At 39.6% G+C, this 17,507-nt stretch overlaps 2 protein-coding genes across 2 annotated transcripts; one reads left to right on the top strand and one right to left on the bottom strand.

Moving 5' to 3' along the window:
• Positions 1-1,419: 1,419 nt before the first annotated feature.
• Positions 1,420-11,958, bottom strand: pin1 (peptidylprolyl cis/trans isomerase, NIMA-interacting 1). The gene is made up of 5 exons (XM_080721152.1): positions 11,811-11,958; positions 9,586-9,665; positions 7,732-7,840; positions 6,281-6,391; positions 1,420-3,682 (listed from the first exon to the last, which is right to left on the bottom strand). Exons 1-5 carry the CDS (start codon positions 11,866-11,868, stop codon positions 3,573-3,575), a joined length of 468 nt encoding a protein of 155 aa, XP_080577278.1. The 5' UTR covers positions 11,869-11,958; the 3' UTR covers positions 1,420-3,572.
• Positions 11,959-12,941: 983 nt separating this feature from the next.
• ubl5 (ubiquitin like 5) lies at positions 12,942-16,751 on the top strand. The gene is made up of 5 exons (XM_080721088.1): positions 12,942-13,026; positions 13,662-13,726; positions 15,126-15,209; positions 15,608-15,645; positions 16,258-16,751. Exons 2-5 carry the CDS (start codon positions 13,671-13,673, stop codon positions 16,299-16,301), a joined length of 222 nt encoding a protein of 73 aa, XP_080577214.1. The 5' UTR covers positions 12,942-13,026; positions 13,662-13,670; the 3' UTR covers positions 16,302-16,751.
• Positions 16,752-17,507: the final 756 nt, after the last annotated feature.

The following is a 17,507-nucleotide window of genomic DNA, read 5'->3' as shown; positions in this document are numbered from 1 at the left end:
TCTGAACGATTGAGACCTTTGTTGTATAATCGCTCCAGGAATACAAAAGAAGACATATCACAGGTATTTTTACAATCACTTGCTTTTCGATGTGCACATAATGTTATTAAGGCAGCTAAACAGCGGCGGCGGCCGTTTCTGTCTCGGAGCTATCGCGAGATTTGGATTCCAGACAGGGAATGGTGGAGAGTCTCGCGATACTATCTAGTTCAGAAACGTAAATTGTGCTCTTTAGATGCCTCTATAATGTTATACAGTGTACTCACCGAAAAGCAACACAGCACAAAACAATGTGTCACATGTCTTCTTTTATATTCCTGAGCTGAGTGTTTTATGAAGGTCTCTGTCGTTCAGAATTATTTTTTGTTCATGAGCTGTCCCAGCTGAAGCTCATAGACGCAATGTTATTCATAGAGCTTCCGTTGCAAGTTTGGCCACCCAAAGTGTCATGGCGGATGGCCATGGAGCCTAAAATGACGTCGGTGTCCATTCCTTCTTTGATCTTCCTTGGGCTGAGTAAGGAAGTGCCTTGCTGTGAGCCTAAAAAGAAAGAGGCGGTAATGCTGACTGCCAAATAAGGGTTAGTAATTAATCTCCAAATAAAGAGGGAGGGTGAGGTGGTAATACAGCAAACAGTACATCTCACATGTAATTACCATAAAGGCAAAGAGAATAAAAGGTTCTCAGTTAAAAGCCTAGCTTTAAAAAATAAATCCTGGTTTGTGTGCATGAGAACTGGACTGTCTGGTCATGTGATTGTATTATTCAATAAAGACACCAATTCACTGTCTGAATAGCATGCCTGTCCTTAATGGTAAAATTACATTTTGTTTACAGTATCTATCTGAAAGTGTGAAACAGATGCTCAAAATTCGTTAAAGATTAATATCAGTCAGACACTGACTGATATGCTGAAAGATGAAGAAAAGAAGTTTGTAATTGTAATTCTAAATTGGGTCATCTGCCAGGGGTTTCAGGGGTTTATCGCAAAGAATATATATATATATATATATATGTATATGTATGTATGTATGTATGTATATATATATATATATATATATAGCAAAAGCTATAGCAAAAGCAGCAGATCTAGATAGCAACGATATTCATCATCAGACCGGTTGAGTGCATGTTCTCAGTATATGTCGTTTCCTACAATAGGTATTTTAGCTTTAAAAGAACCATGTGAGATGATCATCTTCTGTGTCTGTCCATTATAGATTAGTTAGATCGTCTATTTTCTCTGCACAACATGCTTCCGTAGAAGACAGGCTTTTATGGAATCCAAATGACTGACACCAGCCGTGCAGTGTTTCTCAAACACGGTCATGTCACCCAGGACCTCTAAATGCATGTGCATTTATCGGACACCTGTCTTAAAAGAGTAACCCAGAAATATTCATCAAAACACAAAAAACGTACAAAACAAGAAACTTTTAATGATGGAAGAACAGCAATTCTTACAAGGTGTTTTTTTTTTTTTCTAGTTACAGTCAAAAAGAACAGTCTGTAATATTATATTCTTTGAACATATGGGATTCAAGAGCGGTGGAATACAAAACAATATGTTCATTCATTTACCATCTAAATTGTACATGCACTGGAAGTCCTTCCAGAGGATGTAGAACGACGTTTTCTTTTCCGTCTGTGTGTTACGTACGCCGTTATCAGAATTCTCATTGCACTGTATGCAACCTTCTGCAACTCGCAACCTTCTGCAGTTTTCTGATCTGGTCGCATCATCAATTTCATCAAAGCCTGTGTGCTCCCAAAAACAATTCCCTCAGAAACCAGGGGCGTCATAGTGGTCGGTACCCAGAAACCTCTGAGCTTTTTTTCAAATACATCTTGGTATACTTTGTTTGGTGCATGTTTTATTCTAACTCGTAGCAATTGGCAACATCAATAGCCTGCTCGATTCAGTATTAACCCATTCAGGCCAGGTACACATTTTACATATGTTGATACAGTACGTGTATCAACATATTTTTTTGTAGGCTAATTTCTGATTTGGGCCTAACTATAGGTTAGGCTTAAATTGGTTAATGTGGGGGAATAACATCCATTCTGCCCAACCCAATACGGACTTTAGTTGGTGAATTAGATTAAAATGTATTGTGAAATTGTCGACCTCCGTCATCATATACCACTCATCTAGACGGAGTGTCAAAACATAAAGCAGGATGAAGCATTGGAGTTGGGAAGCTCTAGTTGGGAAACTCCTCCTCACTATGACTCCTACTGACTGTTTTTCGCCACTCAGTAGTTGCATTGCAACGCACTGTGAGCTTGTAGATCTGCTATTTATGTCGGAAGAACCTCCCAGAATAGGGGCGCTGGGGGCTTCAAAGGGATTAACAAAAATGGCATTTTAAGTTTAAACATATTTTGAATATCGCAATTATCTTGGCCACAATAGTCGTGACATGCAATTTTCATATTGTCCCATCCCTATTGGGGATGAATTCCCCCAATATCAGTTTACAGGCCTAGACCGGGATGACATGACAATAGTAGGTTTCAGAACGACACAAGGTTACATTTTGAGAGTTCTGGTGGGATTGTTTTCCAGAAGAATATTACGACAGTGACGGAGAGAGAGGAACTGCTTTTGGCACAGAAATTACACTTTTGTTAAGGGACGCAAGTCAGTCTAAAATGGTCCTTATGAGCGCACATGCACGTAGTAGAGGCAAGAACACAAGCATTCATGTGCTCACGCACGCACGCACACACACACATACTGTACATACATTCTCGCACTCCACACATCATGTAATCCTGCACGGCCATTTCGACAGGGTCACAGGCACTCTCACTTTATAATAGCAATGTCTCAGGTATAAAGAAAAACTAAAACAGAAAAAACAATTAGGAACAATCCTAATATTCTCTGGTGCTCATTGATATTATCAACTGGTCCTTGAATGCATATGATGCAACATAAAAGATGTCATGTAGCCTGCAAGCCTTGTTTGGATAAGGAAACGCTTGTATATCCAAGAGGGGAATAAGATTCTAAATACGCCATATCCCTGGGGACTTAGAACAGTGGTTCCCAACAAGTTTGGTCCCTCCCCCCCTCTTCACATTTGACAAAGGTTGAGACCCACCTAAAGCACTTGTGTTTTTCTTACATGTTAACCATTTAAACCCTATACACTTCATGTATGGTGTGAATCGCGCGCGCAAAAAAAGAGCTGATCTACAAGCTGCCAACGTGTTGCAATGTGACACGTTGTGAGCTTGTAAATCTTGCTGTTTTTGAAACTTTTTAAAATTACTATTTTTGAAAACATAATGACCCCAAAAAGTTATGATTATGTCAAGATGTTATTATATCGGACTACCGGCAAACAGACAATACCTCAGGCACCCCCGCACCCCCACACCGCACCCCTGTGATCTTTAAGGGGGGGTCCGAGCCCCAGGTTGGGAACCACTGATTTAGAAGACGTGTAGGGTAGACTGAGTGTTCGTGTGTGTGTACACACATGTGAAAGAAGGTGTGTGTGTGTGTGTGTGTGTGTGTGTACATGTGTGAAAGAGGGTGTGTGTGTGGACTCCTCTCCTCATCCCGTACGGAGGATGATGTGCACACCAGAGTCAGTAAACACAGGACCGCTCATGTCTCCCACTTTGAGGGCGAAGGAGGCGTCCTCAAACGGCTTCTGCATCTGACCTGCACATGCAAAAAAAAAAAAAGAAAAAACAGGCACATTAAATACAAATTCGTTGTTGTCGGGTAGCAACAACTCTAATTTAATTTGAACTTTTTGTGTCTTTTTTTCTTACTCGTAAATTAATGCACCTACTTGATCACACTAAAGCGTCACACAAAAAGCATTTTTTTTTATTTTAATCCTGAAAGGTAACAGTTTCCATCTGACAGAGACAACTTACAATTTAGGCATTTTAGCAATAATATTGAAGAAAATTGGGTCTCAGAATTAAATGAATTGATAACAAATTAAATTACACAAATAAATGAATACGTTTTATTTATTTTTCATTGTGATTATTGTCGTTCTTATTTTTAACTCATTGACTGCTTTCCCACGAGATTCCCCGAGTTATCCTAAATTATGTCCAGGCCACCAGGCCCGAGTTTCCAGAGTTTTGGGTCTTTTTGAAAAAATATTTTTGGACCTCATGACCTCCAGGCATGATCGCGATATTGCATGTTTGACCCACATACCAACCCCATGTTTGTTTACATATATTATAATGAAAACATAATCGCTGCTATCTCATGAATGCCTGAACGGATTTCCAAGCGGATTGTTTTGTTTGAAAGCTCTGAACAGCGTGCACACACGTATGTGGTGCATGATCTAGGCACGGGCGTGCATGATCCGTGCACTATGAATTACATGGAAGTCTATGGAGAAAATTTAGATTTTTCTTTTAAACACAAATATTCTCTTCTTGTCTTAATGGGTTAATGCAAATTCTCACAGACTGCCACAAGAAACAGGCCAGGTGAAAATGTTCTCTTTCCCTGTTTCTTTTTGTGTGATCTATCTAATCTAATAGATCCTCGTGCACAGTTAATCTGATTTATAAGATGCAGTAAACAGATCAATGACACAATGAGTACTATGGCTCTACACGGAGTGTTGTTGCTCTAGGCTGTCAAATGTAATTAGCATGACCTGTAAACTACATCTACAGCCATAAACACGTTTGTGCAGCTTGGGGGTAATTTGTCTTAATTCCACTAATTCAAATGGGTTGGGAAGGTACATCTCAGTTTACAAAGGGAGTGTTTGTCTTTGCGAGAGAGAAAAAAAAAAGAAAAGCTGTAGGAAGAAAGGGTTGTTCATGAATACATCAGATTCTTCTGATGCACATGAACGCATCATCAGTGATGTAACCTGAGGTTGTCAGATGTTTCGGGTCTTTCAACATCAGACATCCTTGCTCAGGCGACCCAGCCGCGGCTGATCAAACCGCGGCTTGTGTTCAGGAATTTACTGCTGAATTATGTTGTGCATAAGTCATCAGTCTGCAATCCATTTTTTTTTTATCCTTCCGCTTTTTGGAGTGACGAGAATCATTTGTAATTAACTGTTCTGTGGGCCTGTCTAAGAGTGACATCATCGATGGGGAATCCAAGCTAATAAAACTATAGTATTTCCATATCTGAAAAGTTACCATGCTATAATGGAAGCAAACATTCTTGATGATGAAAATCAAATGAAAATCAAAATACCGGTATATATTTTTTCAAAACTTTTTAAAATCTGTAACGATGATGTCACTGGTAGACGGGTTTCTGAACTGCCCACAGCACTCCTATGAGCCACAGACCACGTAGAAAAGTATTGTGATAATTTATCAAAACATTGATAAGAGAGGAGTCTATCTATGCCTGCCTGGTGCCTCAGCCAGTGAGTGCACAGACAGCAGATTGCTGACGACCTTGGTTTGAATCTGACTCCTGTCTTATCTGGCATGTCTCTCCTATCTCTATGCCCTTGGTTTCCTCTCTCTCTCCATCAAGGGTTCCCAAACCGTTCAGGTTGTGACCCCCTGAAATAATCATATTTGAATCCCCCACCCTGACAAGCACTTGGAATCGTAGGAGTTGAGGCATTTGATTTAGTTTAACTCGGCTCCAGATAATATGGCGAAAATAGCAGATCTACAAGCTCACAACAACTCCTAGCAATGCGGGTCATTGTGAGCTTTTAAATCGTCTATATTCTAAATGTTTGCCTCTTTCTTAAGCAATATTAAAACATTTGGACAATGTTTTTCCATTTATTATAATATAGTTTGTTGGTTACGACGTAGTAATGGTCTTAAAAATCATTAAATGCACATTAACCCATTCAGGCCGGGTACACATTTTAGTGTATGGGAGGGGCTTAAAGTACATGTACAGTATGTATCAACATATTTGTTTTTGTAGGCTAATTTCTGATTTGGGCCTAAATGCCCCCCCCCCCCCCCCCCCCCCCCACACACAAAAATCATTTGGACCCCCAGGAAACCAGTGCTCTACTGTAGATCAATCTGAAATAAAGCAGAAGTTGCACTGCATACAACCTACATGATGACCAAGAATGAGTTCCTGCGTGTGTACTTATATAAGCCACTTTCAACCCCATCTTGGGGATGTTATTATAGGGGAAAATTCTAACCTTTCTCCAAAATAGCAAAATGAAGATTAAGGACATGCTGTCTTCTATGGAATCAAAATGATTGAGAACTTTAATCCATGTTCTGTACTGTGTGTGTGTGTGTGTGTGTGTGTGTGTGTGTGTGTGTGTACCTCTGCCAAACAGTCCCAGGTCTCCACCGTTCCTCGCGGAGCTGCAGTCGCTGAACTGAGAAGCCAGAGCCTCAAACTCCTCTTCTCCAGACTTGATCTGCTCTATGTACTCTACGCACGCACACGCACGCGCACGCACACACACACACACACACACACACACACACACACACACACACACACACACACACACACACACACACACACACACACAGTAAAAACAATAAGTGAATGAAATTAAATTAAATACAAAAAAGTGGTTGTTATTGACAGTACTGCATCCACAATAGTTAGAAACTATGACATAAATGTGTAGCCTTAAAGTCAACATCTCTGCTACTTGGTGCAATTTCCCCATGTAAACTAAGAATGGGATAAAGACTATTGGTTTTACTCCTTTTTGCTATTGAAATGCCAAAGGCCAAACAAGATGTGTGAAGGCCCCCTGGTGACACTCTGGTAGAATGCATCATGAATGCATCTGAAGGTAGCACTTGTTAACAACATACAACATTTAATACATCGTGTGGACATAGTTAACAGAAAGAGAAACTAAAATAAAGCAAGCTTATGTGTACATATCTGACATATGTACCAATACTATATTGGTGACCTCGTAGCGGTCGCCACCAGGTATTCCTAAACGTAACCTCACAAGGGTTGACACTAAGGTCTCAGATGCACTTCCCCTTCGGGCAAGTACAGGTCATGTTCTACTTGCCCAAAGGTCATGCCCACTTGGGTAAAGATTTTAATTACTGCTCAATTTAACACTTATTTCTTTACTTTCTGGGCCTGTGCGATAAAAAATGTCACACCTCAATACCTCCAAATCCAAATACCTACATACTGTAGCTATGATTAATTATGTCTATGGTTTCACACAGTAGCCACAGAAAAAACAGCACATTATAGGTAAATAGTGCTCTAATTTTACATTCCACAGACCAGAAGACAGATCACACTGGCCACGTTCAGGTGTTTAGACAGATATCTCGTGTTGTCCTTTGTGTCCCCTCTCAAATGAGCACTTGCCCGGTCGGGCAACCTGAAAGCAAACTTCACCTGCCCTGACGTTTTATCTACCTGCCGGGGGCAGGTGGGCAAGCCTTAGTGTCAATGCCTGCCTCAGTAAAATGATGTCTAAACCTAATATTATTCCTTTATGTAACCTAAGTAAAACTATGTATAAAACCTAACCTTAACCCCAGTAAAACAAATAAAAGAACCGCTGGGGGCAGAGGGGTCGGCAACAAAAATGGGGGTGAGTGTGTTTTGGGGTGACCAGAGCACACGAAGCGGCAGAGATGCTAAAATCTTTGGCATACATATGTGGTCGCTTCTGACGTTCACCAGCTTTATGGACACATTGTGTACACACATAGCAACCTACTCTGAATGGACTCTAGTGCCTGGTCTTACTCTGAATGGACTCTAGTGCATGGTCTTACTCTGAATGGACTCTAGTGCCTGGTCTTTGGTGCGTGTGATGTTCTCTTCTCGCCAGGAGGACGGGCGACGTGATTGGCTGTGTTTCACCAGGAGGTGGGAGCAGCGCACCTGGGTGGGAGACAAAGATGTTTTATTGGTTGATTGATTGATTGAATGAATTAATACTTTATTAGCCGTTCGTAACAACAACAAAAGAAAAGGCACATGAAAGTACAGTTCAATACAAGGTCTGCTCGGAGCATTTTGGCTTGTTTCCAGTGGGGTCCTTTGTTTCCACTGGGGTCCTTTGTACTCAATTCATAGAATACATATACGGTAATATGAGTACATATCATATGAGTCAAATATAAACAAGAAGCATGCACATCCTGCAAAGAATACGTTCAGAGCAAAAAAGGAGGAGGCCCGCACACCGTGCGGGTAGGTATAGTTTTTATTGGCAACGTCAACCTCACGTTATGTCAATCACGCTTGCACACTGCCGCCCATTTCGTATTTATTTTGGGTACCTTGTTCTCTCTATCTCTCTCTCTCTCTACTTGCCCTGAAAAACGCATTTTGCAATGTATGTGTACAATATATGTACTGTATACACTATAAAGTATAATAATCTATGTATGCACATCCTGAATATTAGGCTTGTTCGTTATTTATTTTTCTGAGTTTGGACAAAAATGTGTTTGACAGTATAATTATTCCAAATGTAACTGCAAATCTAAAAATGACACAGATGCATTGCTTTCCCGGTAGAGATGGACCGATTGCAAAATTCTTGGCCGATACCGATCCACCGGTTTTATGATGGTCTGACCTGCCAAAACCGATTTTTCCGATACCGATTTCTTTAGCTAAGAACTAGAAAATAGGGTTGCTCCAATACCCTTTTTTTCAGGCCAAGTAGGCCTACAAGACATACTTAAATTTGAGTACCAATAAGCTAGAAGAACACTAATGCCATATCAATCACAATAGTACAATATCCAAAATCACAGACAATATCCAGTCTAATATGACCGTCTGGACTAGAAAGGAGGAAAGCAGGTGACACATGCTTTTTTCCCCCTTCTTTGACATTGACATTGACATGGACACAGGAATATGGAATATATCCTTACATTGCAAAGGTAATCAGCACCATCTGTATTCTGTAGGCAGCCACTAAGTAGACTGGCTGCTACTTGCTAATGTTTACTTTAGTCACAGGACCAGAGCATCATGCTGTGCTGCGCAGTGCAATAGACACAATCGGCATAAAACCGGTATTTATGTCAGTGACCTGCCGGTCACCGATTTGGCCGGTTTGATATAATACCTGCCGATTTTTGGTATTGGCCGATACCGATGTCCATCCCTATTTCCCGGCTTTAATGGGTTAATCAAAACAAAAAGGACATTATACAGAAATAGGCCCTCTAGCCGAGCATGACAGCACACCTGGCTGTTCTCAAACTATCTATATATAAAGAAACAGCTGTGCTGATCCGACGGAATCTCAGCAGAGTGACTAGGCTAGCAGTTTGCATGGAAGGTTTTGCAGACGTAGTATATTACTCCGGCATAAAAAAAAAGGTAACAGTCAAGTTTTGTTTCTCTATACGTGCGTTGAGTTTGGAAGAGTTGCCTAGCGCACACAGCCATCTCAATTGTTTCTTGACTGACTGAGTTCGTATTTCCAGGATAACATGGACAACACTTGCAGAAAGGTTGTTATTCTAAGAGCGAAATGCCCCACAATATGAAATATATAATTTCTCTAGTCTCTCTAGTCTCTATCCTTTAACATTATAAATTTATGAAGGGCTTCTAAATCATACATGCAATGCATAATGGAGGGAAAAAGCACTGGGCAAAACCTTATCTGGTTCTCCTCCGTCTCCAACCGGACGCTCCCACTGGCTGGCGTTGGTGATGTGATTGAAGTAGTACACCCTGCCTGAAGTGAAAAGGGAGGCACAAGTAGGGCTTATTTAATAAAACGAAACAAAAAAAAACACGCCCAGTGTGAAGTGGACAGGGACTTTTATGAGTTAGTTTCATTACGTTTTTTTTGCAAAAAGTCTTGACAGTCTTTAAAGTCTTGAAAATAGAGGTGCAGTAATACAATAATGCTATAAGGAAAAACAAGAAGCCCTGTGGGCTTATTATCCATTGTGGTCCAGTGTATCAATTCAATTCATATAAAGAGTAAAGGCATAATATACAAGATATAATCAATACTAGCAGAAAGTACATTTACCACAAAACATTGGGGGCTTGTCAAAATTTCTTTTGACAAGCTAGAGGACCAGTCTAGGTCCAGTTCCAGTTCAAAATTACATAAAAGTGCTTTTTTATTGCGGCTTTGAAGACCACAGAGTGATGGATGCACCAGGAAGAACAATCTATTGAGAAACTTATTTTATTTTTGCACAGGCCTTCATTTCACTTCCAAGATCATAAAGCTCTATGTTCCCATAATAATCATTGCCATAGTGTTTTTTTTATTGCCATAGTGTTTTCTCATTAACAGGGATGAAATTAAAATATGTAGTCACATCTGTAATTAAAGTGTTCTGTATGATGAGAGCTTTACATAGCAAACAGGATAAGGAAAGGCACCATCAATGTTTCTCCTCTCCAGTTCTTCAATAAACACAGAATAGAAAGGGAGATTCATAAATAAAAAGAAAATATGAGAGAATCAGGGTCCAGAACTAGGGTGACCAGATGTCCCCCTTTGCGAGGGACAGTCCCACATTTCCATGACTTTTCAGGCGTCCCCCAAATTGAGACTCTGTCCCACATTGTGACTGGCAGGTGTTGATATAGGTGCGCTGATTGTTGCTGAAGCTCTTAATGTGAGCTACATGTGGAACGCCCTTCCTCAAGCCCTAAAGGAGAGCAAATCCCTAGCCTCCTTCAAAATTGGTATGAAAAGTCACCTTCAGACAGCTGCTACCCGTGACTTGTAAATAGACTAAGCCTAAGCCCCCATGCCCCCCCCCCTTTTTTATTATTCTTTTTTCTGCCTTTGTATTTGATGTTATGCTTTTGAAACTGATATTATCCTAGATAAAGTACTATGTTCTATCCGTCTGTCTTTCAATGTTATATGAGATACTTAAAGTGTGGTTCCTGTGGAAATAAGCCTCGGCTTTCTAGGATCTCCTTTTAGTTGACCTTGTACCAGTGATTTGTACTGTCATGAAACTGTACTTTTTTCTATTGCAAACTTCTAATACATTCTTCAATCAATCAATCAATCAATGAGCTCACAGCAAGCTAGACTGGACCATACTGGACTACTGGAATACATTATAGGGCATGTATATAGGGTATTCCATTGTAATGTAGATCTCTTTCATTGTCTCTTTTCCCTGCAAAATATGTTTTTAAGCCTGTTAATAAAATAACATGAGAAATATCCCATATAGGGGGGTAAATAACAAATTAATAGGCAGTATTACTATTAGGCCTATGGTCGAATATGACATCAAAGCATTTATTAGCAAATTAATTAATAATTTGCTATTAACTCACTGCCCGCCCGTCCCACATTGTCCCCCACAAGTGGTACTTCTGTCCCTCAAATGAACAGTTTGGATCTGGTCACCCTATCCAGAACTACAGAAGAAGCCCAGAAAGATAATTTATCAACTAATGTTTTTGAATAGAGTTCCACTTCCAAATGTTGTCATCTCATGCATCAACCCCCAGCACTGAGCAGATGATGACGCCAGGGACTTTTCCCCCAGGTCCCACACAAGGATCATAATGACGTCATGGGCCCTAATGTAGCAGCAATTGGCTTACATGACTTGTTATTATGGATCCAGGATGGGATACAAGTAATACCAAAACAACACAGTGAAAAATCGAAATCCACATCTAGCTGCATCACCATTTTATATCCACCATCACTCATTTAAATTCAACGAAAACAATTTAAATCTATTTCCACTGACTGGTGGTTCATTGTGTTCAAACCACGATGCTAGCTCTGTTAGCTTAGTCAGCTAAATGCAACGCTAGGCTAGCATCCGTAAGCATCCCGCGGTTTTACGTTAGTTTTTTCCCCAATAAAGACAAAAACCTTTACTTGAACTGCGACTCATTCTCTTCTCCCATCCTGACGGCAGCTTCTCGTCGTCCGCCATTCTTTACTTTCTCCGTAAATTAAGAGTAATTTAATATCAGAATGAAATGTGCTTGCTGCTGACTGACTGTGTCTCTACTGCGGTAGTTGTGTTGCAGCCCACAGTGATTATTTACGACACTTCGCTCTAGTACCAGTGTTGCCAGATCTCGAGAGAGAAACAAGCAAGCCAGGTCTATGAAAACGTAAAATAAAAGTCTGGGTTTCCGAGACTAATGAAAACGAGACCCAAAAAGAGCAGAGCTACAAGCTCACATCTTGACTTGTAGGCCTACAACTGCTATTTAAAAAAAAAAAAAAAAAAATATATATATATTGAATTCATGGAGATTATGTTTGTTTTTGTCACAAACCCAAGCCAATAGATTGATGACCCAGACCAGTAGGAGACTATCTTTGTCTCAAGGGCTGAAGTGATTTCATTAGTGTATGTTAGAGAAAAATAACCAAAATCAACAAAGTAACTAAAGTTTTCAAATAATTGTAGTGGAGTATTGAGTAGTAGGCTAGCCTATATTATTTGCCTCTGAAATGTAGTTGCCTCATTCACACTACAGATATAGTTGAACGTTTTGCTTGGTAATTCAATGTAATCTCAATGGAAACCAGCTTTAAAGCGTTCAAAGCTTTGTTTGGAGCATCTCCTGCATCTTTAAAGCTGGTTTCCATTGAGATTACATTGAATTACCAAGCAAAACGTTCAACTATATATCTGTAGTGCGAATGAGGCATAAGTATTGGAAATTGGAGATACTCCAGTAAAGTAAAAGTACCTCAAAATTGTAGCCTACTTGTACTCGAGTAAATGTACAGTACTTTGTTATTTTACACCAGTGCCAATATTTACAAGCAAATTTACAGAAACATATTAAGCACAAAATCACTTATAATAAACAGACATGGCAACACTGGCAGTAGTACGTCAGCTTGCGAACAGCTTTACGTTAGGATTTGTTTTTGGAGTTGCGCCCGCCCTCTGGCCGAGCTCGCGTCCAATGGGAGGCAAGGAACTTGGGTTGTCAATCATGTGTTTCGTGGATTTGATTGGTCCACAATACGCCGTCACGACGGTCACATTTTACGGCAAGCAAGGATTGTGTTCAGAAAAGCAGCAGCAGCAAAAGGATATTAAACGTGGTTCTTATTCAATTCATTCCAGGTAATAATATATTTATATTTACAATAATGTAACGGTTTGTATCAATTATTTATTATGATCATAATAGTGTGTGTGTGTGTGTGTGTGTGTGTGTGTGTGTGTGTGTGTGTGTGTGTGTGTGTGTGTGTGTGTGTGTGTGTGTGTGTGTGTGTGTGTGTGTTCGTGTTCTTAGCCGATAGATAAGCTATTTAGAATGACAATAATCGTTTTTTGATTGATTGGTTGGATGCTTTATTAGTCATAAATGTAAACAGCAATTAAAGCTAAAAGCATATAACACAAAAAGTCCTGTGGACTTGTTTTCATTGTGGTCCTGTGTATTCATTCAATCAACATGGCATACAAAACACAATAATGATGCATGTCACAAACAAACACAAAAACTACATGTACAAAGGAGATGCATGGGAAATTTACATTTACCTCCCCTTTTTATTTTATTTTATTCAGGACAGTTTTGAGATAAACCATTCCACATTTTGGTGGCAGGGCAGTAGAACGAGAACTTTACCCATGTTTGTTCTAAGTTGATACTTGCTTGATGGAGATGCTTAATTCTCAGTCCTCACATTCTGAACAGTGAAAGGTGTTTATAATGTATTAATCTGTATTTTTATTTTATTTTATCTGAACAGCCTGTCAAGATGATTGAGGTGGTCTGCAACGATCGTCTGGGTAAGAAGGTTCGGGTCAAGTGCAAGTATCCTTCAATAAAGGTCACAGGTGTCAGCCAGGTTATGAATCGCATGAAACGACTAATAAATCCTTCTAATGTTTTTTGAAAAACTTGTGTTTCTATGATCAGTGGTTCTTAAACCTTTTCATGTGAAGGACCCCTAGAATTATATGTATTTGACCGCGGACCCCCATCTCACCAGATATTGTTCCTGGGACCCAGAGAGAAAACTATTTGAGTTACACATGTTTGCTTTAAAAAAATATATATATTCAAAGATTTTTCAAAAATAGCAGATCTACAAGCTCATAGTGCCTGGGTCCTGCTTAACCTTCCCTATCAGACTCACCTCACCGCTACTCACCAGTTAAGAGTGGGGTGGCTCAGAGTAGATGACAGAGTACAGCAACTTGCAATGGGCCTGGTGTACAAGATACACTACACCACTATGATACCCAAGTACCTGTCAAACTACTTTATAAACATTAAGGATGTCCATAATTACAACACCAGAGGCAGCGCCACAGATCACTTCCAACCCAGAGTCAAAACCAACAAAGGGTCAAACTCGTTTTTCTGCTATACCACCAAAATGTGGAAAGCCTTACCGAAGGCCATAAAGGAGTGTGGATCACTAGCATCCTTTAAAATTGCCCTGAAAAACCACTTACAGGCAGCAGCCGTTCGCAACTGGTAAAAAAAAAAAAAACGAACCTAGCCCAACCCTACCCTCCCCTGCCCCTTCTTTGTATACTGTTTGTTTAGACTTACTGTTTTCTTTTTTGTTTTTCTTTACATATCTACTGCATAGTACTGTGTTCTATTTGTCTGTCATTCAATGTTATATGAGATACTTTAATGGTTTCCAGTGGAAATAAGCTTAGTCTTTTCATGGATCTCCTTTTAGTAGACCTTGTACCAGTGAACTGTACCGTCATGAAACTGTACCTTTTCCTATGCAAACTTCTAATAAAGTCTTCAATCAATCAATCAAACCTCAATATGAGCTTGTATATATGTTTTAAGTCCTCTCTCTACCATGGAGAGAGGTGGTAACTGCAACAGTTAACACACGTGGCCGCCTGGCCGGCAGTCCTAGAGGGGAAACCCCTAATCTGAGTTCCCAGATCCCCAGAAGAGAAGATCTGTGTCAAAATGATTCAAACATTTTCAAAAATGGATGCACACGCTTGCAGCGTGGCACGATGCTGTATTATCACATTTTGCTCCCAAGGACCCCACTTTGAGAACCAATGCTCTGATTTTATTTATTAAAAAATTTCCTGGACTGCAGTTTTAAGTTCACTGCTCAAGTGTAGGAAAGAATGTGCATTTGTTGTGCACATGCTTACTTACCTACCTGCATGTTGTGTTATGTTTTGTGTGCACAACCACGCTTCTTCCTTAACCACTGTTCAATCAGCTCTGAGGACACTATTGGAGATCTGAAGAAACTCATCGCTGCCCAGACGGGGACGCGGTGGGACAAGATTGTACTGAAGAAATGGTGAGTTGGTTGTAAATTCATGGTAATTTGGATTCCATAGAAGTCAGCATGTCTTCTATGGAAGAATGTTGAGCAGCAAAAGAAAAGAATCAACCCATTTGTGGGTAACGGACAGATTTGTATTGGTCCCTTTGTTTTTTGTTTCCTATAGTACATTTTGTTTATTAACTACGGTATTATTATATTTAAAAAAGCATTTTTTTCCCCCCATGTTTTTAAAAACATGAAGAAATCAAAGAAAAAAGAAAAAAAGTTTAAGAAGTGAAAATAGCCGATCTACAAGCTAACAATGTGGCGTTAAGCCGTGTTGGGAACCACTGATCAGTCACACTGTCAGTCACTTTGTTTCCATCTGCAAGCATGTGACCATGTCCTTCCTCTGTTGTTTTCTCTCTCAGGTACACCATATTCAAGGATCACGTAACACTGGGCGACTGTATCCTTTATGATGACTTATTATGATGTATGAACACCTCTTTCATCATCACTAGTCTATATAGTCATATATAATGAGTATATCTTTTGATGTACTGTTATTTTATTGTCTATGCCCTTTAGGTAGGGGATAACTGCTTGGTTTTACACACTCCCTCATAGTAGCCTTATAAACGTTATCACGTATAATTAAATGTTTACAATATGACCATTTTATACTATTAATGGCTTTACTTTTGCATGACACTGTTGTGCGACAAATGATGTTAATAAAATAAGCTTAACTGGTTAATAGACTCATTAACACAGTGGTTCAGGCCACAACCCCCCAAAATAATCATATTTGATCCTGGGACCCTCCTACCCTGACAAGCAATTCTAGGGGTTGAGGCATTACATTAAGTTTGACTGGTTTTCCACAGATACATTTTGTGGAAAATAGCAGGTCTATGCTCACAACTCTTATAGTTTGTTGATTACCTTTGACTCTAATCACTCACTCACTTCACTGGCATCTGGGGACGGGTCCTGACCCACAGGTTGAGAACCAATGCATTAACATGTGAACAAAATAATACATGAAAGATGTTGTACTTAACGTTGGTCTTTACAGATGAAATCCATGATGGCATGAATCTGGAGCTGTATTACCAATAGAACCAGCAGAGGACCACAAGAACACAATGCTACACATAGACACACACATGCGGATACACCCTTAAGGCCCTTTCCCATTGGGCGCGATAACAATACAAAAATGTCGTTTTCAATTGAAGTGGATGGCAGCGTCCACACCACAATGTTAAAGCCGCCATAATTGATGAACATAATCGTGAACACCGACCTATCGTTATCTTTATCCGGTGGGAATGATCCTTTACACAAGACGAACCAAGTTACCATCATAAAGGAGAAGAAAGGAGGGAGGATATATTGTGCGTAATGCATGTATGTCTATGGAACAGATGACATACAGACACACACAATGTATTGGGTCTTCATAGATCTTAAAAGTGATGGCTATGAAATATTTTATTTAGTTATTGGTGCGCTCGACTGCATACGTTTTGTTTTGATATTGTTTTTTTGGAATTAAAAGAAGATATTTCTATACCTTCAAGTTTTTAGTGTCTTGTCTTTATCTATGTCTTTTAAACGTCTTATCATTTACTCGGGACAGTTACACAATTTTAGAGGCGTGTAACTGTCAAATTAAGACTTAATATTGTCTAGGACAGCATGGATAAAATGTTTTTTTATGACATCGGGTCTGTAGTTGCTGTGTTTTGCTTTGCAGTATTACAAAGCGAAGAAGACTTGTGAACAAAATGGATACAATTCAAATGTACTTTAATTCTTTTTTATACATTGAGCTTTTGCTACAGTAGTAAACACAAGTAGTCATAAACTAGAACAGTTAAAAATGCATAACGGTATAGCATGTGATGTACTACTATTATCGTCTCTGTCGGGTGGAAACCTCATGTCAAAATTGATCAAAGTATCAAAAGTAGCAGATTTACAAGCTCAAAATGTGCCACTTTTGTGCCAAGCTTGCAGATCAGCTATTTTCGATGCTTTTGTATGACGCTGTAGTATGATCTAGTGTGGCATTAATTTACTAAAGAACACAATGTTAAAATATGGAGATAAGAGGTTTCTGCCCGACAGCGACGACATATACTGTAGTTCTTTGACCGGAGTCCCCCACGGCTCTATACTAGGCCCCCTCTATTCTTTTTACACCTTTGCCAACAAGAATAGCTGATCGAGGAAGAATGTTTGAGAAGGTTTGCCTATAATAATGACAAGAACCAAAACAGGGAGGCCAGGTTCAAAGTTTGCATATAAGATAGATATCTA

The sequence above is a fragment of the Nannobrachium achirus genome (assembly GCF_963921795.1).
Source record: "Nannobrachium achirus genome assembly, chromosome: 3".
NCBI classification, from domain to species: domain Eukaryota; kingdom Metazoa; phylum Chordata; class Actinopteri; order Myctophiformes; family Myctophidae; genus Nannobrachium; species Nannobrachium achirus.
Note: the sequence above shows the minus strand (reverse complement) of the source record. Positions and strands in the feature narration are given on the sequence as shown.